Source organism: Hylobates moloch, unplaced genomic scaffold, assembly GCF_009828535.3.
Source record: "Hylobates moloch isolate HMO894 unplaced genomic scaffold, HMol_V3 SCAFFOLD_1, whole genome shotgun sequence".
Taxonomy (NCBI): Eukaryota; Metazoa; Chordata; class Mammalia; order Primates; family Hylobatidae; genus Hylobates; species Hylobates moloch.
Window position 1 is genome coordinate 11,673,199 of NW_026652276.1, and position 25,783 is coordinate 11,698,981.

Sequence of the window (25,783 nt, forward strand, 5' to 3'; positions counted from 1 at the left end):
TTGTGTGGCATACGTGTGTGCGCATGTGTGTATGTTTACCGAAGGGAATTAATACTGATAGTTTTAAAATTAAATAAAGGCATCATTATGTATGTCAGAAAATTACTGATAAATCATTTTTGTCTGTAACATCTTATTGAACTGACTTCTTCAAATCTGCATTGTTTTGTTAAACTAGGACTGTTTGTCACAGGAAACACGCAGGTAGGTTTATTTCAGTGTCAGGCATGTTTAAGTTTTACGTCAGTTGTAATTCTACTTTTCTCAATAAGTTAGTAAAGGAAAACTGTTTCTAGAACACTTAAAATCCAGCTTTCTTTCCTTTTTAAAAATATATTTGTAAGGGGTAAAACAAAACACATGCAGATTTAATCTTGGAAGTGTACGCATGCAGTAGCATCAAAAAAAGACTCGGAAGAAGGCCAGGATATAAACTGTCCCAATATTTTCCAAACCATCCAATAAGTTGGTTTTAGATATTATGTTTCATAAGTCCTATGAAAATAAGCAACAGAAACTAGTTCTGAAATTATTCGATATGGTTTTAAAGATGATCCCCAAAATAAGAACCCCTAACTCATGGTGAAATGTGATGGTCATACTTAATTTAATTGACAGGTAACTGTGTGTTCAGAATTTTGTTTGAGAGTCCCTGAATTCCACACTGTGGAATTTCAGATTTTAGACTAATCTTTCTACAGGGAAAGCTACCTGCCAGATAAACATTTTTTGCTCTGAGTTTCAGAAATCCTAACACAGCAGGCCTCATAGCTATAAAAATGAAAGGTCTTTTATTCTATCTATTTACCTAAAATTACTGTTCATTATCCCAAGCTTCCTGGTACAGGGTGGCTGCAGATTTGTTGAGCAACCTCAGGGAAACTTTCCAAGCCAGAAACGCGCAGTAACAGCTCCCCTTTATTTAGCACGTACTGCATGCCAGATGCACGTTAATGTACATGATCTCATTTGATCCTACAACACTGGAGGCCAGACCATTGTCTGTATCTTACAGAGGAAGAATATGCAACACTCAGAGACATTAAGTAATTTACTGAAGGTTGAACAGCCAGTAAGTGTAGGACTGGCTTTAAACCTGGTCCGTGGGACTCCAAAATTGTGTCTATTATGACACTGCCTGCCTTTACGTCAAATGAGAACTGAAAACATACTTGAAATGAAAATACAAATGGTTTTTACATTCTAATCATTGTAAGCACATTTGGGCTATCTCTTAAATTTAAAAGGGTCCGTGGTTTTTTCTTTTTTCTTCTTCTTTTTTTTTTTTTTTTTCTGAGACGGAGTCTCGCTCTGTTGCCCAGGCTGGAGTGCAGTGGCGCTCTCTCGACTCACTGCAATCTCCGCCTCCTGGGTTCACGCCATTCTCCCGCCTCAGCCTCCCGAGTAGCTGGGACTATAGGCGCCCACCACCACACCCGGCTAATTTTTTGTATTTTTCGTAGAGACAGGGTTTCACCATGTTAGCCAGGATGGTCTCGATCTCCTGATCTCATGATCCGCCCGCCTCGGCCTCCCAAAGTTGTGGGATTACAGGCATGAGCCACTGGGCCCAGCCAAAAAATCCATGATTTATATGACAGTAGTTGAAAGTCCTCTCGGGCAGTGGTTTGCATATGGCAAATTCAATAAATGTGCATTGTCACCCAGGCTGGAGTACAGTGGCGCGATCTCGGCTCATTGCAAGCTCTGCCTCCTGGGTTCAAGCGATTCTCCTGCCCCGGCCCCATGAGTAGCATGAATCTGCCACTGTCCTGCAGAAGGTCCCAACTTTTAATCAAACGTAATCACCTCATTTGTATTGTAAACCAAAAAATATCTGAGACTGGTCTCAATCAATCCAGAAGTTAATTTTGCCAAGGGTAGGGACGTGCCCAAAAGAAATAAACACAGAATCACAGAAACAGTCTGTTACCTGTGCCTTTCTCCAAAGATGATTTTGAGGACTTCAATATTTAAAGGGGAAAAGTGGGCTGGAGGGGAAAGGGAGGGTACAGTAATCCACGTGTTGCAAGAGAAAAGGTGCAGATAGGGGAATCATCAATTTTGTATTCATCTCACACTCAGTAAATCGGCACTTTTACATAAAATAAGGTGAACATAGAGTAGCTACCTGTGGAGCTATATAACCCTTTCTCTGTGGCTATCTGCTTAGGAATAAAAGGAAAGGCAGTTGCTTGCATGACTCAGCTTTCAGCTTAATTTTTTCCTTTTGGCAGAGTGAATTGGGGTGCCAAGTTTGTTTTTTCCTTTCACAGTATCTACAGCAGCCTTTGTGATGCTAGCTCTCTGAATCATTCTTGGTGGATGCCCTATTGTTGGGGGAATCCACAGGCTACACAAGATAAATTACTTGTTAAATCACTTTATGGCAGTGATTGTCAATCTTGATTGCACATCAGATCCACCTGGGGAGCTTTAACTTCCCCCCCCCTCAGGCTGCACCTGGGATGGGCTCCAAGTATCAGGATTTTTTTTAAGCTCCTAAGCGACACCACTGTTCAGCTAAGGCAGACAGTTCATTGATTTAGAGGCTCCTAACTCTTTACTATGGTGAGGGGTTACCCTAAGAGACCTGGAGTTCAAAGCACCTGTAACCATCCCTGAGCACTGCCAAGGCTCACCTGTGATTGCTCCTCTCTTCACCGGCGCTTTTTCCAACCTGTCAGCTGCCAGGATGGGTCAATAAAATATAACTTCCTGAGGGTGTTCCCCACAGCAATGGGACACTTTTTTTTGAGACGAAGTCTCACTCTGTCACCCAGGCTGGAATGCAGTGGCGGGATCTCAGCTCACTGCAACCTCTGCTGCCCAGGTTCAAGCGATTCTCCTGCCTCAGCCTCCCAAGTAGCTGGCATTACAGGCACCTGCCACCACACCTGGCTAATTTTTGTAGTTGTAGTAGAAACGGGGTTTCACCATCTTGTCCAGACTGGTCTTGAACTCCTGACCTCGTGATCCACCCGCCTCGGCCTCCCAAAGTGCTGAGATTACAGGTGTGAACCACCACACCTGGCCAGGACACTTTATTACAGTGGGAAATGGTCCAAGATTCAGATTCCTTCTGAAAATGAAAAAGTCAGATACTGTGAATAATCTCATCCTAAAACACTGAATTACTCTATAATAAACTGTGAGTCGTGGTCAAAGGATTGTGTCTCAATTGTATGATTCCCCATTCTCCTTAGATTGTGAGGGGACTTCTTTTATTTTCTTGAAATGGTGGTTTGATTTTGACAATGCTAGTGGACCATCAGTAAACAGTGGGTAGAAAATGAAACTGAGCTGGCACAGTGGCTCACGTAATCCCAGCACTTTTGGAGACTGAAGCGGGTGGATCACCTGAGGTCAGCAGTTCAAGACCAGCCGAGCCAACACGGCGAAACCCTGTCTCTACTAAAAGTACAAAAAATTAGCTGGGCATGGTGACGAGCACCTGTAATCCCAGCTACTCAGGAGGCTGAGGCAGGAGAATCTCTGGAACCCGGGAGGCGGAGGTTGCAGTGAGCCAAGATCACAAGATGGCATCACTGCACTCCAGCCTGGGCAACAAGAGTTGAAACTCTGTCTCAAAAAAGAAAGAAAGAGAGAGAGAGAAAGAAAGAGAAGGAAGGAAAGAAGAGAGGGAGGGAGGAAACTGAGAGTCAAAAAGCTTGGGTTTTTATTTTTTTTTCAATATACATATATTTTATAACCATGGAGAAGTCACAGCATTTCTGGGTCTCGCTTTGCTCATCTGCAAATCATAAATGACTGAAGCCCCAGCATGCGAGAGTTGATTAAGTGGATAACAGTGCCTGGCTGTTTAGTTAATGTTTTTAGCAGTAAAATAGTTATACTTTTTTTTAATTTATAAAATTCCTCCAGACATGAATATTTGCACTGAGTTTGGAATTTTCTCCTTTTTTTTTTTTAAACGCCTTTTTAATGTAATGTTTCATAAAGCACCTCAGAAAAATTTGCTTCTGGGCCCTTTCTGTGAAGTGGAAAATATGATTGTGCTACTGAACTGTGATCTGTTGACCTTTCAAAGGGCTACAAACAGCAAACTGACAAGTCATGCATTTTTCTCTTTTTTACCCACTCATCCAAGCTAGGCGTAGTCAAGTAACCATGGGTTTAGAAAAACAAAAATGAAAATGTGTAAAGAAATCAAACGAGTATCTCTAACTTAGGGTATGTGAATTTCAGTTAACCCCAGTAATTCCATCAGATTTTTTATCAGTGCATGTATTTTACATATGATTTCTATAATGTGCGTATTCAATAACAAATAACATTTATATAAAGTATGTTTAATATATTAAGTCTATTCTAAGGAGCTAATTTACTGAATTATTTCCTGTAATGCAACAGAGTTAATTAAATTAATAAGTCTTTACCTTCATAGTTTTTAGCATTAGGCACCCACAAAACCACTAGACAAAATAAACTCATTAGCTGACTGTACCCAGATACACACATGAATATAGTTAGAACTTTAAAGGAAACTTTATTTCAGTTTAAGCCAAAAGGGAAGCTCTTTAAACAAGTTTTTAACATAGTTCATCTTCATATAAAGTTTCATAACTTTGTAATGATCAAAAATAAGATGATTAAAATATGCCATCTTACTGAATATTGAGTACTAGCTCATATAAATCTGGATTCCTATTTAAACAAGGAATCATTGATCACAAGATAAGCATTCAGCTTCAGTGACATCAGAAATTACCACAAAATCAGGAGGAGAATAAAGAAGGTTGAAAATTAAGAACTAGAAAGTCAGCCAGGTGCCGTGGCTCAAGCCTGTCAGCCCAGCACTTTGGGAGGCCAAGGCAGACAGATCCCTCGAGCCTAGAAATTCTAGACCAGCCTGAACAACACAGCGAAACCCTATCTCTATAAAAAATAGAAAATTAGCAGGACATGATAGCACAAGCCTGTAGGCCCAGCTACTCAGGAGGCTGAGATCGGAGGATCACTTGATCCCAGGGAGGTCAAGGCTGCAGTGAGCCGTGATCACACCACTGAACTCTAGCTTGGATGACACAGGAAACCCTGTATCAAAACAAAAACAAAAACGAGAAAACAAAACAAAACTAGAAAGTCAGCATAAAGGAAACAATCAGAATGCATCTCATAAAGTACTGTGCCGCTGTGAGTGTTGTCACACCTTACACAATGGAAATGGATTCCCGAATCTCCATAGCCTGATAGGTCTGGTCAGAGACGGTGCACACCAGCAGGGATGGGAGTCTGTATGAAGTGATGACAACTAGTTCTTTTCAGCTTGGTTTCAATCTGGGTATCCTCATGAAAACAGGCTATTAGTTTTCTGCCTGAAGCACAGGAGTTCTGAAGACTCCCTTCCTGTACTCCCTTTTGGTCTCAGTTTCCTTATCTGCAAAATGAGTATAAAGAAGAGAGCTTAGTTTACACCGTTGTTGAAATGATTAAATGACATAATTTGTTTAAAGCACTTAGCAAAGTGCTCAGTAAATGTTAGCTAATAGGTAAATATGGTAATATATATATATAACATATAAGCTTAAGTAGGTATATTTTGATAGAAGGAGAAGGTGAACATAATAACCTACTGTCCATATAAATCCCCAATTGCTTCTTGTAATACATATCTATACACACACACATATATAGCACTTCTGTATCCTTGAAGCATAGTTTAAAAACCATTGATTGAAGGACCTGATAACAGTTCTTTTTTTCCCTCATTATACGTAATAAATTTTTAATATTTCTATTTTAGTCAAAAACTGAAATGTTTTTTATTTTGAAAGAAGCCAAAGAAATAATGGAAGTGAGTCCAGGTTTAAGACCAGAGGGAAGGATAGAGACTGCAGCAAACCGGAAAGGGTGTGTCCCAGTCAAATGCGCTCAGCCACTGCACAGCTCCAACTAACTTTGGTCCTGTGGGAAGGTAGTCTGTGTTGCCACTGGACTTTTTGTGAATCCTCTTAATTTTTAAACATTGGCAACTAATTCCAGACATTTTTTAGACTTTGTATGGGATCGACAAAATGCATCCACAGGCTAGAGATAGCTCCTAGATCACTGGTTTTCTTGTAGATGAAAGAATGAACGTCTATTTATTTCAGGTCTGCCATTCTTGAAAACCTAGAACCTTGTGCTCTCTGATGAAATTACTTAAAATCATCTTTGCATGCTAAAAATGTTTGGCACATAAAGCAATGGGGGCTTTTTGTTTCATTTAACAGCTCTAGTAACATTTTATTCTTTGTCTTCACATGAAGATTTATCAGAAAGAATGAAACTGAAGCGCCTTTAGTCAATTCCTTTTCCAATGCTCTGTGACAGGCCCTTTCATCGGCTTGTTCATTAACACCTGTGGGTGCCGCCAGACTGCGATCATTGGAGGGCTCGTCAATTCCCTGGGCTGGGTGTTGAGTGCCTATGCTGCAAACGTGCATTATCTCTTCATTACTTTTGGAGTCGCAGCTGGTAAGCATGTGGCTTTTTTTAAACTCTATTTTAAATGTTTTATAAGACATCTTGGCAATGGATTTAATTGTGGAGAAAAGAGACACATTAAAACATTCTGTTCTGTTTCCTCCACCCCACTTCACCCCTACCCCTCCCTACATTCCTGGAAATACATTTTAACATTACATTTTAATATGCCTCAAGTGGGGGAAGCCCACCTAACAACAATACTTGGCCTGCCTAATAGAATCAAATTATATTTCCATATGCCTGGTTCTAAATGCCAATGCTATCTCCAGTGAGGAAGAGGAAAAGGAAGGCAGTAACATTGACTTAGGTGAATGGACCAAAGATTAAGGAAATTACATCGGTGTGGTGTGGGAAATAAGCTAAATAATATGCCAGGGGCAGTAGCTCATGCCTGTAATCCCAACACTTTGGAAGGCCAAGGTGGGCAGATCACTTGAGGCCAGGAGTTCAAGACCAGCCTGGCCAACATGGTGAAACCTCGTCTCTACTGAAAATACAAAAAAAAAATTAGCCAAGTGCGATGGCACATGCCTGTAATCCCAGCTCCTCAGCGGGCTAAGATATGAGAATAGTTTTAACCCAAGAGGCAGAGGTTGCTGTGAGCCAAGATTGCGCCACTGCACTCCAGTCTGGTTGACAGAGTAAGACTCTGTCTCAATAATAATAATAATAATAATAATAATAGCCTCTGTGTAAAAAAAAAAAAACATAATAGAAAATAAAATTGAAAAGTTAAGAAAACAAAAAGTTCTTTTTATTTTAAAATTCACTCTTGTTGCCCAGGCTGGAGTGTAATGACACGATATTGGCTCACTGCAACCTCCGCCTCCTGGGTTCAAGCAATTCTCCCGCCTCAGTCTCCCAAGTAGCTGGGATTACAGGCATGCACCACCATGCCCAGCTAATTACTCATTTTTAGTAGAGACGGGGTTTCTCCATGTTGGTCAGGCTGGTCTCGAACTCCCGACCTCAGGTGATCCGCCTGCCTTGGCCTCCCAAAGTGCTGGGATTACAGGTGTGAGCCACAGCGCCCGGCCTTATAATAATTTACTCTTTTAGCCCTGTTCAAATTCATAAAATAGCATAAACCACACATATATGTAGAGACAAGCAAATCTAGAGTACAGTTAAGTTGTCATTCTCCAGTGAAGAGGTTAATATTGGCTGCCAGGCACCACAATCTGCATATCCATTATGCAAAATATATTCCCAGCCACAATTTCCTTTATCAACAGGTAGTGTGATTCACACAGATGAGTAATTACTTGTGCAATTGCATTTTAAATAAACTGAATCCAGCTTGACATTCTTTTTGAGTGCAGAGCTACGATGAATGCGTTAGCATAAGAGTTAAAAGTTAGCTTGGAATTCTGGCTTTTCTTTTTTCATTGTTATTATCTGTGTGACTTTGGGCAAGTTATTTAACCTACTTATACCTCAGTTTCCTTATCTGCAAAATGGGTCTAATGAAGAGAGCTTAGTTTACACGGTTGTTGAAACCATTAAATGACATAATTTGTATAAAGCACTTAGCAAAGTGCTCAGTAAATGTTAGCTAATAGGTAAATATGGTTATATATATATATATAAAACATATAAGCTTAAGTATGTATCTTTTGATAGGAGGAGAAAGTGAACATAATAACCTACTGTCCATATAAATCCCCAAGTTGCTTCTTGTAATATATGTCTATACACACACACACATAAAGCACTTCTGTATCCTTTGAAGCATAGTTTAAAAACCATTGACTGAAGGACCTGATAACAGTTCTTTTTTTCCCTCATTATATGTAATACATTTTTAATATTTCTATTTTAGTCATAATTGACAATGGTAAATATTCGTGGAGTCAAATGTGACATTCTGATACATGTATATATTGTAGAATGATTGAATAAGGCTAATTGACATATCCGTCACCTCACATACTTGTGATGAGAACATTTAAAATCTACATTTAGCAATTTGAAAAATACAGAATACATTATTACTAACTACAGTCACCATATTGTACAATAGATCACTAGAACATATTCCTCTGGTGAAAACAGTTCTTTAAAAATGTCAGATGTTGGCCAGGAGCAGTGGCTCACACCTGTCATCCCAGCACCTTGAGAGGCCAAAACAGGTGAATCGCGTGAGCCCAGGAGTTTGAGACCAGCTTGGGCAACATGGTGAAACCACGTGTCTACAAAAAAAATACAAAAATTAGCCACACACAGTGATAGTCCCAGCTACTTGGGAGACTGAGGTGGGAGGATCATCTGAGCCTGGGGAGTTCGAAGACGCAATGAGCTGTGATTGCACCACTGCATTCCATCCTGGGCAACAGAGTGAGTCCCTGTCTCAAAAAAAAAAAAAGTCAGATATTTTCCCTGAGTACATTAGAAATTCTTCTCTATAATAGTCCAATGAATAGGGCTAGCACTGGGATTTTTGTGTTATAGGCGAGGAAATAAATACTCCTTTTGCGGAGACTAAGGAGCCAGGTCAGGGTCTCTGGACACAGTGCAATCAAGGGAGGCTTAAGACAGCAGAGGCCCTCAGAGAAGACATTCATTCTCCCAGCAACTTGCTAAGCACATGCTGTGTGTTCTGGGCAGTCCTGGGCATACCAGTGGTGAAAATACATGGTCCTGCCTGCCTGGAGCTTATATTTTTCTGATGGAGAATGCTGCTCCATTTTATTATTGGAGGAACTTGTGCCACAAAGCCTGTTGGGGAAAATGGCGGGCTAGAAACCTGCTTGGGTGGATGGTCTTTCTGCTGCTTATCGCTGGGGGCTGCTTTTTAAATAATCACTGTTATTGCTTTGTTAGAAATAAAAAGCATAAATAGATACTAATTAAGGAAATGCAGGTGATCTTTGCTGCGAATTCTGGATATGGCCACTGATGTTGCACTGTGTCTTTTCTTTCCCTGTCGGCCTGTGCAGGCCTGGGCAGCGGGATGGCCTACCTGCCAGCTGTGGTCATGGTGGGCAGGTATTTCCAGAAGAGACGCGCCCTCGCCCAGGGCCTCAGCACCACGGGGACCGGATTCGGTACGTTCCTAATGACTGTGCTGCTGAAGTACCTGTGCGCAGAGTACGGCTGGAGGAATGCCATGTTGATCCAAGGTGCCGTTTCCTTAAACCTGTGTGTTTGTGGGGCGCTCATGAGGCCCCTCTCTCCTGGTAAAAACCCAAACGACCCAGGAGAGAAAGATCTGCGCGTCCTGCCAGCGCACTCCACGGAATCTGTGAAGTCAACTGGACAGCAGGGAAGAACAGAAGAGAAGGATGGTGGGCCCGGGAACGAGGAGACCCTCTGCGACCTACAAGCCCAGGAGTGCCCCGATCAGACCGGGCACAGGAAGAACATGTGTGCTCTCCGGATTCTGAAGACTGTCAGCTGGCTCACCATGAAAGTCAGAAAGGGCTTCGAGGACTGGTACTCGGGCTACTTTGGGACAGCCTCTCTATTTACAAATCGAATGTTTGTAGCCTTTATTTTCTGGGCTTTGTTTGCATACAGCAGCTTTGTCATCCCCTTCATTCACCTCCCAGAAATCGTCAATTTGTATAACTTATCGGAGCAAAATGACGTTTTCCCTCTGACGTCAATTATAGCAATAGTTCACATCTTTGGAAAAGTGATCCTGGGCGTCATAGCCGACTTGCCTTGCATTAGTGTTTGGAATGTCTTCCTGTTGGCCAACTTCACCCTTGTCCTCAGTATTTTTATTCTGCCGTTGATGCACACGTACGCTGGCCTGGCGGTCATCTGTGCGCTGATAGGGTTTTCCAGCGGTTATTTCTCCCTAATGCCCGTAGTGACTGAAGACTTGGTTGGCATTGAACACCTGGCCAATGCCTACGGCATCATCATCTGTGCTAATGGCATCTCTGCGTTGCTGGGACCACCTTTTGCAGGTAAACTCTCTGAGGTTTTAAGAGCTCAGAGTGCGTGTAGATATGGTGTGTTATGTTATAAAGTCCGAGATAAGAAGGAGGTTTCCATTTTTGTACATGTTCCTTTTATCTTCCCATTCCTGCCCCCTACTTTCTCATTTATACATTTTAGCAAGTTAAAGGGTATTCTTTCTTTTTTTTTTTTTTGAGACAGTCTCGCTCTTTTGCCCCAGCTGGAGTGCAGTGGTGCGATCTCAGCTCACTGCAACCTCTGCCTCCCAGGTTCAAGTGATTCTCCTGCCTTTGCCTCCCAAGTAGCTGGAATTACAGGTGTGCACCACCACGACCTGCTAATTTTTTATGTTTTTGGTAGAGATGGGTTTTCACCATGTTGGCCAGGCTGGCCTTGAACTTCTGACCTCGAGTGATCCACCCGCCTCAGCCTCCCAAAGTGGTGGACAGGTGTGAGCCACCACGCCTGGCCAAGGCCATTCTTTTATGTAGAATATAGATGAAATGTAGACGAACTTTTGATCCTATCCACATGATAAAGCAGCCAGGCTGGTAGAGTGAGGAAATAAAGCGGATGGGGTGATGGAATGCTGATGGGCTCCTTACCCATTTGAAGGTGGCCTCTGGGCAGTTCCAGCTGATTTCTGTCACCAAGAAATACTGAGAATTATTGCCAGATCTTCTGTTGTTGTTTCTCCCCCAGGAGAAGCTAAGAATCTGTACTGTTAGGTAGCACTAACAGTTTTCCAAAACACCATGTGGCAGGTGCAACAGAACACATCCATGGACTCAATCCAGCCCTACATTCGCTTCCTATTGTTGCTATAATAAGTTGCCAGAAACTTATGGTGACTTAAAACAATACAGATTGGCCAGGAGTGGTAGCTCACACCTGTAATTCCAGTACTTTGGGAGGCCGAGGCAGGAGGATCACTTGAGCTCAGAAGTTCAAGACCAGCCTGGGCAATACAGTGAGACCCCATCTACACACACATACACACACACATACACACACAAATACAGATTTATTACCTTACTGTTCTGGAGGTCAGCAGAGCTGAATTCCTTCTTGAGGCTTTAGTGGGGAATTTGTTTGTCTTTTCCAGTATCTGGAGGCCACTTTCATTCTTTGGCGTGTGCCCTCTTGCTCCATCTTCTAAGCCAGCAGTGTAACATCTTCCCACTTCTCTCTGATTTGGACTCCCTGCCACCTCCTTTCACTTTTTTTTTTTTCTTTGAGACGGAGTCTCCCTCTGTCACCCAAGCTGGAGTGCAGTGGCCTGATCTTGGCTCACCACAACCTCTGCCTCCCAGGTTCAAGCAGTTATCCTGCCTCAGCCTCCTGAGTAGCTGGGATTACAGGCATGTGCCACCATGCCCGGCTAATTTTTTATTTTGTATTTTTAGTAGAGACGGGGTTTCACCATATTGGCCAGGCTGGTCTCAAACTCCTGACCTTGTGATCTCTCCCACCTCAGCCTCCCAAAGTGCTGGGATTACAGGCGTGAGCCACCATGCCCAGCCACCTCCTTTCACTTATAAGGGTGCCTGTGATTATATTGGGCTCACCTGGGAAATCCAGGCTTCTCTCCCCAGCCCGGGTCCTAAATTAATCACACCTGCAATATCCCTTTTGCCCTATTAGGTCACATATTCATGGGGTCCAGAAATTAAGACTTTGGTGTTTTGGGGGATAGAAGCATTCTGCCTACCACAGGCCTGGAGGCCACTAGTTGGCAACATCTAGGATACGTTCTCTGTCATGTATTCCCTTCATTTGCAAGAAGCAAATTAACCAGAGAACTTGGTATTTGGGCATACCAGAAGCCATGGGTACCAAGGAATCTTGTGTCTGGGCCAGTGCCTTCGTGGAAAGGCAAGTCAGGTTTCGGCAGGTAGACTCATGCCCCAAGACACCAGGTACTGTGTGACGATAATGAGGTCTATCTTCTGTCCAAGAACTGGAGACAGGAGTCTGCATAGCATGGCAGAAGGCCAACACAAAGGTGCTCTCTGGTGGTGGCCCTCAGACAGACAGCCAGGGCTGGTGGTGCTTGTCAGAGCTGCTAGAGGTTTTGTGCAGAGCCTCGGGCTAACCCAGTGGAGCCTCACCTGTTCAGATGTCCCCTCTCCCCAGCCACCCCCAAGCACCCTCCTGTCTGGGCCCTCCAGGCCCTTTATTCTAATATCCTCTGGCAGGAATATCTCTCCCCAGTGGGTGAAGGAATCCCATGGGTACAGGACAAAGCCCTCCCTGCCCCCTTTTTTCCCAGTCTTTCTATAAGTCATAAAGTCACCTCCTCCCTTAAGACCCCCACTGGCAGAGAGCTTGTGCCAACAAACACGCTTTTAAATCCCCTTGAAATTTGAAGTACAAGAAATCATAGATTTTTGCCTATACGGCAGACAACACCAGCAGTTGGCTGACTAAAGGTTTAAAGTCCAAGAGTCACTTTAGGAATCCCCAGGGCTACATATAGGCCTCCTCCTGGAGCAAGCTGCTCCTGTTGTCTGCCTGTGCACAGAAGTGCAAATGGAGCATTTAGGTGAAAATGACTATAGCCAGGCCGGGCGCGGTGGCTCACGCTTGTAATCCCAGCACTTTGGGAGGCCGAGGCGGGCGGATCACGAGGTCGGGAGATCAGACCACAGTGAAACCCCGTCTCTACTAAAAATACAAAAAATTAGCCGGGCGTGGTGGCGGGTGCCTGTAGTCCCAGCTACTCGGAGAGGCTGAGGCAGGAGAATGGCGTGAACCCGGGAGGCGGAGCTTGCAGTGAGCCGAGATTGCGCCATTGCACTCCAGCCTGGGCGATAGAGCGAGACTCCGTCTCAAAAAAAAAAAAAAAAAAAAAAAAAAATAGAAAATGACTATAGCCATGGAGCAAACTATATTGGCAGTTGAAAGGTCTAAAATTGCTCAATGTTCTCATTATGTAAAATTCTCTGTCAGGTCAGAATGCATTTGATTATAACATCCTGACAATGATAGTTTAAGCAGATTTCTGTCACATAACCAGAAATATAGAGTTCAGGGACTGGAGGATATTGGGGCAATGTCTCAGAGATCCTCTTGACCCTTTCCTCATGCTAACTGCCTCATGGTGACACAATGGTTGCTGTATCTCCAGCCACTACATCATCATTTATAGCAGGGAGAAGCAAGTGGGGAAAGGCTCAGTCCCAGCAAAATTCCACTTATATCTGATTGGCCGGAACTATATCACATAGCTAGTTCAAGCTTCAAGGGGAGCTCTGAATGGAGTATTTTGCTTTCTAGCCTCTGTACTAGAGGAAGGAAAGGAGAAAAGAATTAGGATTGGCAGTTGAATCAGTCAGCCAATGGTGCCTGCTAGAAATGTTAAATATCCACTGGAGGTATGGGGACCTAGTAGTGGCTCCTCCGCCCTCTTGTTGGAGGTCCTTCAGATACATGATATGCAGAAATGCACTCTGTCACTGATGGTTCTTTGCATGATCCAGGGGTACTTTCTTCTAATGGGCAGGCTCGGGTCGTTTTGTCTTGATCCGTCAGATGTCAATGGCGGCATCACAACACAACTGTGGGGTATGGCATGAGTAATTCTCAAGATCGATGTTAGTCAAAACACCAGAGTTTGCCAGGATAGTTTCCTTATCCCTTCCCTGTGGCCATGTGCTGTCCACTCATCTGCATTCTAGTGAGCTTTCTTCAGTGGAAGAGAAAGGAATGATAAGTAGAGGACAGGGAGTTATACCCAACCCTCAGTCATCAGGTCTTATCTCTTGACTGCTTCAAGTTTCCTCCCTAGAGGTGGATTCCTTAGTGGAATGGGATCCACCATGGATGGTAGAAATTGTTGTATTAATGGTTGGGAGCCTTCTATGATGCATATCATATGCTGCTATGGAAACCCCAAAATCAACATTCGGTTGTGCCTGTCTAGGCCAGCAAGCTAAAGGGGACTTTCTTTATTTGCATTTGTTGGTTTCTTCATCTTCCATTGAATTCATGCACTAAGGAATGATGCATAACATTCACTGGCTACCTGCATGATGTTTCATTTATTGACTTTCCAGACCAGGGAGCCAAGATTGCAATGAGATGCAAGCCACCATTTATGTGCACTGTAGGCTCAGAGTGACTGGCAACATGAGTGACTAAATGACCACATTACACTCTTGCTAGAAATTCGAGGTGCGCTAGAAATTATTACTTAGCTGGGTTTGCTGCAAGGAAAATTACTGTTCACATTACCTTCTTTTTAAAAAAAACAGTTTCAAGAATGTATAATCAGAGATATTGAACAGACATTTCAACCATGTCATTCAGCAGCATGGACTTCTTGATCTAATTTATTTATAATATTGTTGGGCGTTTTATTCAACCCCTTTAAAGATGTAATATAGGCCGGGTGCGGTGGCTCATGCCTGTAATCCCAGCACTTTGAGAGGCCGAGGTGGGTAGATCACCTGAGGTCAGGAGTTGGAGACAGCCTGGCCAACAAGGTGAAACCTCATCTCGACAAAAATACAAAAATTAGGCACCTGTAATCCCAGCTACTTTAGAGGCTGAGGCAGTAGAATTGCTTGAACCCGGGAGACGGAGGTTACAGTGAGCCAAGATCACACCACTGCACTCTAGCCTGGGCGACAAGAGCAAGACTCTGTCTCAAAATTAAAATAAAATAAAATAAAACAAAATTATGTAATAGTAGTACATACTTACCTAGATGTTTCAGTGTATATTATGGCAAAACCTCAGCCATCAGATTTGACTGACCAATATTCCACACACGTCTCTTCCATTCACATAAAATCCAATAACTTAACAATAATTTGCAACGTTTTCCACCAAAAGCTGGGGGCCCTTATTTAATTAATACGAAAAACAGCTATTACTTATTTGACAGACTCAAATGAAAAGAAAATGCATTTTAATAGGGAACCAGATTTTACTTTGAAGCTGTAGGTTTGAATTGGTGCTTGGATGAGGGTTGCCAAGAATCCAGGGTTGCCAAGAATCCCGGGTTTCAAATCCAGGAACTGAGGTCAGACCTCCAGGAGGGGTGGTGAAGGATGCATGAGGAGGGCAGCTTATAGGAACTGTCTTCTCTCTGAAAAAGCTGTGTCAACATGTGCTGAGAGTCAAAGCTCCTGGTAGAGTCCTGTCTCTCTTGACCTGCTTTACATCCGAATGGGTTTGAATTCAAACGAGCAGAAATATTAAAACAGGCACCAAAGGGAGATGGCAGGATCCAGAGTTATTTATAAATAAATCCTAAAGGTAGATTGGAGAAAACCTATGGGATTAACTTAACATGAAATTTAGGACTACTCCTACAATTTGAACTATGTTAAATTGTTCGGTGAAGTTGGGTGTGCTTTTTTTAAAAAAAACTGACATGAGTTACATTTGAAGCTTGGGCATGTGGAGATACTTTTACAAATGCTTATATTTTTAGAGGAAAGAGGACCATTTAAAAAAATAATAATAATAATGAATTTGGCTGGGCACGGTGGCTGACGCCTGTAATCCCAGCACTTTGGGAGGCTGAGGCGGGTGGATTACCTGAGGTCAGGAGTTTGAGACCAGCCTTGCCAACGTGGGGAAACCCTGTCTCTACTAAAAATACAAAAATTAGCCAGGCGTGGTGGTGTATGCCTGTAATCCCAGCTACTCGGGAGGCTGAGACAGGAGAATTGCTGGAACCCAGGGGGTGGAGGCTGCAGTGAGCTGAGATCGTGCCACTGCACTCCAGCCTGGGTGACAGAGTGAGACTCCGTCCCAAAAAATAATAATAATAATAGTAATAATAATGAATTCAATTTGTCTGTTGCAATATGTAATATACTTAACAGACATTTTTTATATTCTGCGGAGTAAAGATGAAGGATGGGATGGGGAAAAGGGAATCCTAGGATGCTCTAAGGGTGACGGTATTTATTACTATCCCACCCAGAAGGGGGAACAGGACATGCTCAGACAAGGAGCCAAGAGAAATGTATTTGAGATGCTAACAAATTCAGCATGGCTTGTGCTGATGAGCAGGGGAAAGAGGTAGGCAGGGGCCACATCACAGAGCCCGGAGCTTCAAATCAACCACTTCCACCAAAAAGTAAATAAATAGTCTGAACGAAATACAGCTTAATTTTCCAGCCAGGTAGGATTTCGTCCTATTTCCGAAGTTCACATTAAGCAGCAGTAATAGTTGAACTTGTTTCAGCCATTTGAAACAAGCCATTCAGGTGTTTGTTACTTACAGCCATCGTTTCTGCTCTCAATCACTTGATCATGTGGAAAGCGGGGATTTAGCCATTAAAATGACCTGGTCAGCTTTCATATGGAGATGAGTGGACTGTGAGAACCTCATTTGTATTTATTGATTTTTTTTTACATTGTAGATTACAGTCATTCCCATCATGTATTCTGTAGATACAGATCACTCTGCATTATCTGCAAGTGAATTGTTCATTTTGTCCTAATTCACAATGGTCCCCGGTTGCCAGCTGGTAACACTGAGTAGAAGTTGGGTGTGTTTTTGTTCATAGGTCAGTGTCAATGTGCCTTTCCAATTCAATTCTGAAGCTGAAGCATTATTTTTGGATTATATTTAATCTTTTTTGTCCCCCTTGTCTCCAATTATAGATTAAGAAAAGATGATAGAACATTTTACTGAGCCACTTCTAAAGAGTCAGATTTTTTTTTTCTTTTCTATTTTTTACATCAAATAACAAATTCAAAAACTTGGTTTACTTTTAAAGTAGATCCAGAATTCATACCTTTTAACGTGTTTTTTAAAAAAAGATTATAAATTTGTATGCTATTGTTTGTTTTTCTTTATGAATGCCTTGACTGATCCCTGTAAATACATAATCCAGGCATATTCATCACACACTAGATACAATAAACAAAGAGATACAGATAACAACCAGGAAGTCGGAGGGACTGGTTTACACCTTTCCTGGTTGCTTTTGTGTGGCTGTTTCTTGATAGGGGAAGTTTAAGTGCGTTTATGCATTCATTTGCCAATTCAATTTTTTTAAAGATGTTTCTGAAAAGTGGCCACGGAATACTATGTTTTATCATAAAATCTTATTTTTTGAGACGGAGTCTTGCTCTGTTGCCCAGGCTGGAGTGCGGTGGCATGATCTCAGCTCACTGCAACCTCTGCCTCCTGGGTTCAAGCAATTCTCATGCCTCAGCCTCCTGGGTAGCTGGGATTACAGGCATGCACCACCACACCCAGCTAATTTTTGTATTTTTTAGTAGAGATAGGGGTTTTGCCATGTTGGCCAGGCTGGTCTCGAACTCCTGGCTTCATGTGATCTGCCCGCCTTGGTCTCCCAAAGTGCTGGGATTACAGGTGTGAGCCACTGAGCCTGGCCACTAAATCATTTATATTTTAAGTCTTTGCTAATTAATGTACTTACTAAAAGGGAAAAAAATGAATGTTCAAAATTTACATTTTTACCATAAATAAAACTCTTGTGTGTAGCTCAATCCTCTCAGTTTGCGTAGTTGACTGTGTGGGAACCATGACTTGTGACCCATTCTTAGAATTAATCACTGAAATATAGGAAACATATTTCATAGATTCGGAGACACATTTTTCTCATGTTTTAACGTCTCAAATTAGAATACCTTTTACAAAGTCCTGAGGAAATACTGAGTCATATTTGAATTGACAAGGATATTTATTTCTTACTGATACATAAAATAATGGCACATCATTGTCTTAGAATTCATGAAATATAGTGGTATTTTACAGAATGTCTAATAAGATTATTATATTAAGCTGTTGATTATAATATTAAATTATTATTTGAAAATAACATAATTTAGTCAGCATCTGTGGCAGTATCTTTGGCAACTTAGAGTTTTATAAATGTAAATTTTTTTTTTTTTTGAGGCGGAGTCTTGCTTTGTCACCCAGGCTGGAGTGCAGTGGCGCGATCTCGGCTCACTGCAAGCTCTGCCTCCCGGGTTCACGTCATTCTCCTGCCTCAGCCTCTCCGAGTAGCTGGGACTACAGGCGCCCGCCACCACGCCCGGCTAATTTTTTGTATTTTTAGTAGAGACGGGGTTTCACCGTGGTCTCGATCTCCTGACCTCGTGATCCGCCCGCCTCGGCCTCCCAAAGTGCTGGGATTACAAGCGTGAGCCACTGCGCCCGGCCTATAAGTGTAAATATTAAAGTTTTGTGGCTGTAAATGTGAATTTTATAACACCTGAAGATTTTGATTCTTTCTAGAGCAGATGTGTACCCTCAAATATTTCAGAATGAATGAAAGTTCAAATATCTTCTGCCCAGCCTCCTTTGATACACACTAAAGACTTCAGAATCGTTTTTGTAGATTTTAGAAAAATTCGTGTTTGCACTTGTGAAAAAAGAAAATCATTGGATTCGCTTTTCACTGCTGGCCTTGTGCGGGCCTTTGAGTGAACCAGAAGGTTCTCCCCATAAGTCAGCCGGGAATTGCTTCAAATGCCTTCCAAAGCAATCAAGTGGCTTAACAAATGCAGCCCTCCCCAGGCACGGGGAATGCTGGTGTACAGCACACCCTTAAAAATGGCTAAATGAGAACCAAAAAATATAAAAAACAAAAAAAAAGGAAAAGAAATGCATAAATGAAACATTATATTGGTATGAAACGACATATAAATTCTTTTAGAAACATTTATAGCAGCAATAAATGCCTGCTTTATGTTCTTGACTTTTATTGTATCAACTCCATGACACTCAATATATTCTTTTTTGTTTTGTAGGGTGGATCTATGACATCACGCAAAAATATGATTTTTCCTTCTACATATGTGGTTTGCTTTATATGATAGGGATACTCTTTTTACTTATTCAGCCGTGCATTCGAATTATAGAACAATCCAGAAGAAAATACATGGATGGTGCACATGTTTAGTATCATGTAATGTTCCGTGTGGGTTTCACTGTAATACTCATGCCTACCTCGCATGGTTGCTGTGAGGCACCTATGACAGGACGTGGGAAAGCATTTGTACGGTAACTGGCACTGTCATTTGTAAATGCCATTGTCACAGCCTCATTTGTAAGCAGCACTGCCTCTCTGTTTGGGGAGATGTAATGCTACAAGATCTTAAGGACTACATACATTCTAGAGATGACAGTGTTATTCAAAGACAGCCTAGTAAATAATTGGTAGAGATGCCCTTATAAAAACCATTCCCTTGTCATCTACTGGGACTAGGGTTTTAAATACAGCTTCTAAAACAAAAACAGGGAATAAAAGCTTTTCAACTCAACCACTTCTTTGTAAGACAAAACTGAAGTATCTGTGTGCTTCCAGAAAGCTTACAGATAAATGGGTTTCAAGCACAAGAATATGACTAGATTTCAGAAATTAATTATTACAGGGAGCTATTGATCTGCTATCATCAAACAAAGGCAAGCTCTAATTCCACAGGTAATACAATTTAGTGCAATTAAAGAAACACGGCTTGTATTTTTATGAGGGAATTCTGCAGCTAGGGATTGTGACTCATAAATCCTCCTCTAAAAGAAAGCACTTGCCATTAATCCTAATTCAGTGCTATCCAGTTATAAATGGAATCTTGAGACAAAACCTTAACAAAGAAATAACAGTAATGATTTCCTTAGCAGAAGCTGTATTTGTACACACAACATTAAATCAAGGGCTACAATTCAAGCACTTTTATTCATATCATTGGCCTCTTAGATGATAAGCATTATCTGGGGCCTGCAATATTTTTTTCTGAGTTTCTTCTGCCCAAAAAATACAATATAGAACTAATTGCTAACTGACAAATAAAGTTAATAGTTAAATCATCTCCAAGGAATGTTGCTAATCCAAAGTATAACACTATCAATTTGTGAGGATAATAAATGGAATGCCCTTAGTGTAGATGTCTGTGCCACACCTGACACTGGAGTAGTGATAACAAATAGCCCATTTCTAGACTCTTGTGTTGTTATATAGACCATTCATTTTCCTGAGCGTGGCACAGTTTTAAAAATAGTTCTCTTGATTGATTTCATACAGAAGATGACTGTGATCCATGACATCTAATAATGCCCTTTCTTTATCTGAGATGTCTATTTTTCTAAGCCAAACGTTTTTCAGACTGCAGAATGTTCTTCCCAGATCATTTGAAATTTCTGGCTGCCTTACTTGTTTACAGATAGTTTAAGACTATTTAAATTTCTACTCACAGTTTGATCACCACACACACACAAATCCTTGAATATCATTGCCAGTGTCTTAGGTCAAATTTATCTGAAGTGAATACAGCCCATTCTCAATTATCCTTGACAATTAGAGGCAGGAATGCTACTAGGAACTGGAATCAAACAATGCCACCCCAAGCAGAATTTTAGCCAGCAGTTTCAGTTATACTCAACCATGCCCTTCTGAGCTGTTAACAAGTGATTCAATGGACAAGTTCTCTTTTTGTTCCATCTCCATTATTTCCTGCTCTAATGTCTAGTGGTAGGGGTTGTATAATGAAAGGATCACCAAAATAACAAAAGGCAGCTAATGGAAAGGAGAGACAAAAGCATGGTTAATATATACACTTAATATTACCTCCAATGACTCGGGAATTGCCTGTAAATTATTATAGACAATAGATTGCATGTCATACTCCATTTGGTTCAACACAACAACCTATGTGTTATCGTTACAGCTTTGGCTGCTGTTAAAGAATCCAGCTCTCTATTTTGATAAAGATAATCTTAAAGCTGAGGCAATGTTCCCTCCTCTATCTCTCTCTGTGTAATTTACCATAGAATTAGGATGATTAGATTGAAACACATGTTGTATGTTTTAAAAACTACATGGCTTCATTACTTTCATTTTCCGACAACATCAAATTAACAAGAGGCAGTGTTAAATATTTTAAATGGTGCTATAGCCAATGTATTTGGATGCTTGCACTGCTGGTTGTGTATCATCAATATGAACTTTTTATCCAATGACTCGACTCTAATTACATCTAAGTTAGACTTGCTCACGTTCAATTTGTACAGTTGTCTGTTGACTTACTATGTTTTGAAAGTGGTGACTTCTACCAAATGAGTGGAAGTTCCCATTGTCAAAAAAAATAAAGACCTGCTTGCAGTATTCATGTTGACAACAGAGTAGAAGAGAATACTGGAAAGAATTACTGCAAATATTTCCTGTTTATGTTATTTGCCGTTCTTTGAAGATATTATAAAGGGTTAATTGTATATTTATATCATGTGCTTTATCGTTTTCCCCTCATGTATCCAAGTAATTTTTATTTACATACAACTAAATAAATGTTGTCCTCTTTGAAGACGGTCAGTGAGTTTTTTTATAAAATTTCTATTTTGTTGGCTTTGAAGAGAATACTCCTAAAATGCAGGTGGTAACTATTTGTTTCATTCTTTCCCCTGAAAAACTATTTCTCTAGGTGTGGTCACAAACCACGTGGACAGAAATCACCTAGAATGGTTATGAAAAGTGCTGAGTCTAAGTATTAAATTTAAAATGCACACATCTTTGAATCCAGCAATTGCATTTCTAACATCATTTTCTACATATGAACACGGACTAATATGTAAGGATTTTTTGTTTATGGTTTGTTATATAAAAGACTGGGCCCGGTGCAGGCAGTTCATGAGGTCAGGAGATCAAGACCATCCTGGCCAACATGGTGAAACCCCGTCTCTACTAAAATACAAAAAATTAGCCGGGCATGGTGGCGGGCGCCTGTAGTCCCAGCTACTCAGGAGGCTGAGGCAAGGGGATCGCTTGAACCCGGGAGGTGGAGGTTGCAGTGAGCTGAGATCGCGCCACTGCACTCCAGCCTGACGACACAGCAAGACTCCGTCTCAAATAAGAAAAATAAAAAAAAAAAGACTGGAAACAATTTAAATGTTTACCAACAGATAACCATTAGAGAACTGTTAAAGTAGTATAACTGTTAAAGTACAGTATAAAGTATTTTAAAGTATAGACCTAATACAGCAGAATTTATGGAATTATTAAACAAAAAAGGCAGATCTATATGTAGAATTCGGAAACAGCCTGAAGATATAGTGCTTAAAAAAAAAAAAAAAAAAAGCAAGATAGGCTGGGCATGGTGGCTCACGCCTGTAATCCCAGCACTTTGGGAGGCCAAGGCGGATGGATCACTTTGAGTTGAGGAGTTTGAGACCAGCCTGGGCAATATGGCGAAACCCCGTCTCTACTAAAAATAAAAAAATTAGCTGGGCATGGTGCTGGGCACCTGTAATCCCAGGTACTCAGGAGGCTGAGGCAGAAGAATTGTTTGAACCCAGGAGGTGGATCACGCCATTGCACTCCAGCCTGGGCAACAGAGCAAGACTCTGTCTCAAGAAAAAAGGGGAAAAAAAAGGCAAGATAAAGCAATATGTTTAATATGCCCCCAATTATATGTTTTCATTACAAGAAAAGTCATTCATATATATAATAGGCTTAGACATGAATTGAAAATTGCTGGGAAGAAACATAAAGAAACATAAGAAAACATTAACAGTTGTTGGCTCCAGGGAAGAAAATCTGGGGACTAAGGTAAGTCTGATTTTTTTGTTTCCATATGTACATAATGCTTCTTCGATTTAAAACTTGTATCCAAAATTATTTTGAATGCAGATTCTTGGGCCTACTTAAAACCTAGAGAATTGAGAATGGGACCAGTAAATCTTCCTTTTAGATAAGCTTCTCAGTAGATTCTTATGCATAGTAAAATCGCACACCCGGTCTCAACATTTTTTTTTATTGTGAATATTTGTTTTATTAGTAGGAAATACATTTTAAAACTCTATACTCTAAATCTTATAACCGATATTCAACATACAGTTCCTTTCTTCCTTATTCTTCATTAGATATGTAAGATGTTAATAATATTAGCTTACAATTCTTCATGATTATAACATTTCAAAACATCCATGTTCCGAGATTTTTTTTTTTTTTACAATTCAATGGATATTTATTTATTTATTTATTTTTTAATTTTATTATTATGATACTTTAAGTTTTAGGGTACATGTGCACAACGTGCAGGTTTGTTACATATGTATACATGTGCCATGTTTGTGTGCTGCACCCATTAACTCGTCATTTAGCATTAGGTATATCTCCTAATGCTGTCCCTCCCCCCTCCCCCCACCCTACAACAGTCCCTTGTGTGTGATGTTCCCCTTCCTGTGTCCAAGTGCTCTCATTGTTCAATTCCCACCTATGAGTGAGAACATGTGGTGTTTGGTTTTTTTGTCCTTGCGATAGTTTGCTGAGAATGATGGTTTCCAGTTTCATCCATGTCCCTACAAAGGACATGAACTCATCATTTTTTATGGCTGCATAGTATTCCACGGTGTATATGTGCCACATTTTCTTAATCCAGTCTATCGTTGTTGGACATTTAGGTTGGTTCCAAGTCTTTGCTATTGTGAATAGTGCCGCAATAAACATACGTGTGCATGTGTCTTTATAGCAGCATGATTTATAGTCCTTTGGGTATATACCCAGTAATGGGATGGCTGGGTCAAATGGTATTTCTAGTTCTAGATCCCTGAGGAATCGCCACACTGACTTCCACAATGGAAATTTTTTCATATTTTATACAATATTTTGAAAATCACAGTTATTATTTGTGTAAAAAATCAGTTATTCCATTTATATGGAATGTCCGGAGTAGGCAAATCCACAGAAACAGAAATTATATTACTGATTGCCAGAGCTGGGGACAGATGAGAGTAGAAAGTGACACCTTATAAGTACGGGGTCTCTTTATGAGGTGCTGAAAATGTTCTGGAACTAGATAACAGTGATGATTGCACAACTCTGTGAATATAATACAAAAAACACTGACATATATACTTTTAAAGGGTAAATTTTATAATATATGAATTATATCTCAATTTTTAGAATCACATGTTAATACTACTAGGCAGTCTGATGAGATGGGTGGTAATAAAACTTTCAAAGTATTTTAAAGTATTTAAAAATACTTTAAGTATTGGAAAGTGGACAAGCTCATGGAAGTTGGTCTAAGTTATCCAAAATATTATTTTCCTTTTGAAAGTTTGAATATTATCATTGGCAAGGAAAACTGCACTTGTTTTCCTTGAAGGGATAGCCTCATTTCCAATAATGTCTCTGCCAAGTATAAACATGGCGTTTCATGAAAAAAGGGGTAGTTGAGCTCGTGATTCTTCACACAACTGCTTTTCCTCATGACAACCGTGACACTCTGATGTGCAGCAGATGTGCTCTTGCTTCCTCCCCTCTTTGTCACACAGTATTAAAGATGGTGCGGTGGCTCACGCCTGTAATACCAGCACCCTGGGAAGCCGAGGCAGGCCGATTACTTGAGGCCAGAAGTTTGAGACCAGCCTGGACAGCATGGTGAAACTCCGTCTACACTAAAAACACAAAAATTAGCAGGGCATAGTGGCGGGTGCCTATGATCCCAGCTACTTGGGAGGCTGAGGTATGAGAATCACTTGAACCCGGGAGGCGGAGGTTGCAGTGTCACTTCAGCCTGGGTGACAGAGGGAGAAAAAGTAATCACTTTTTAAAAAAATGAGTGGCCGGGCGCGGTGGCTCACGCTTGTAATCCCAGCACTTTGGAAGGCTGAGGCAGGTGTATCACGAGGTCAGGAGATCCAGACCATCCTGGCTAACACGGTGAAAACCCGTCTCTACTAAAAATACAAAAAATTAGCCGGGCGTGGTGGTGGGCGCCTGTAATCCCAGCTACTCAGGAGGCTGAGGCAGGAGAATGGCATGAACCCAGGAGGCAGAGCTTGCAGTGAGCCAAGATTGGGCCACTGAACTCCAGCCTGGGCGACAGAGTGAGACTCCGTCCCAAAAAAACCAAATGAGTAAGAATAGTAGTATTGTTTGGCCTGTTTCAAAAAAAAAAAAAAAAAAGGACTTTGATTAGTCAGTGTTGATACCGGATGAACACAAGCAAAACATCAAGCGCAACCTAATCTACTGACTTGGCCATTTATAAGACATCAGTACAATGCTGCAGAGAAGAGATTAACTCAGCCTTCATGTTTGCTGCTAGAGCTTTGATTTGACAAGTTACTGTGTCATTAGAAAGTGGCACTGTTTGGCCAAACCCTGTCTCTACCAAAAATACAAAAATTTGGTGCGTGTGGTGGTGGGCATCTGTAATCCCAGCTACTTAGGAGGCTGAGTCAGGAGAATCACTTGAACTCAGGAGGCGAAGGTTGCAGTAAGCCAAGATCGCGCCACTGCACTCCAGCCTGGAGGACAGAGTGAGACTCCATCTCAAAAAAAAAAAAAAAAAAAAAAAAAAAGTGGCACTGTTGTGATTTTCTTTTGCTGAGTTTCCATCCAGCAAGCCCTTGGCAACGCCAGCTGAATGGGCTTGTCCACCTTTC

At 41.3% G+C, this 25,783-nt stretch overlaps 1 protein-coding gene across 2 annotated transcripts in view; it reads left to right on the forward strand.

Annotated features, from left to right (window-relative positions):
- The window catches only part of SLC16A14 (solute carrier family 16 member 14), a 34,516-nt gene extending 12,777 nt beyond the window's left edge, over positions 1–21,739 (forward strand). Inside the window, exons 3-5 of one of the 2 annotated variants that reach the window (XM_032753996.2) lie at positions 6,337–6,480; positions 9,432–10,409; positions 19,150–21,739. In XM_032753996.2, coding sequence (XP_032609887.1) covers positions 6,337–6,480; positions 9,432–10,409; positions 19,150–19,301 — 1,274 coding nt within the window. In that variant the 3' untranslated portion in view covers positions 19,302–21,739. The remainder of the gene's footprint in view (positions 1–6,336; positions 6,481–9,431; positions 10,410–19,149) is intronic. The other variant, XM_032753997.2, reaches the window with a different exon arrangement.
- The last annotated feature ends 4,044 nt before the right edge of the window (positions 21,740–25,783 follow it).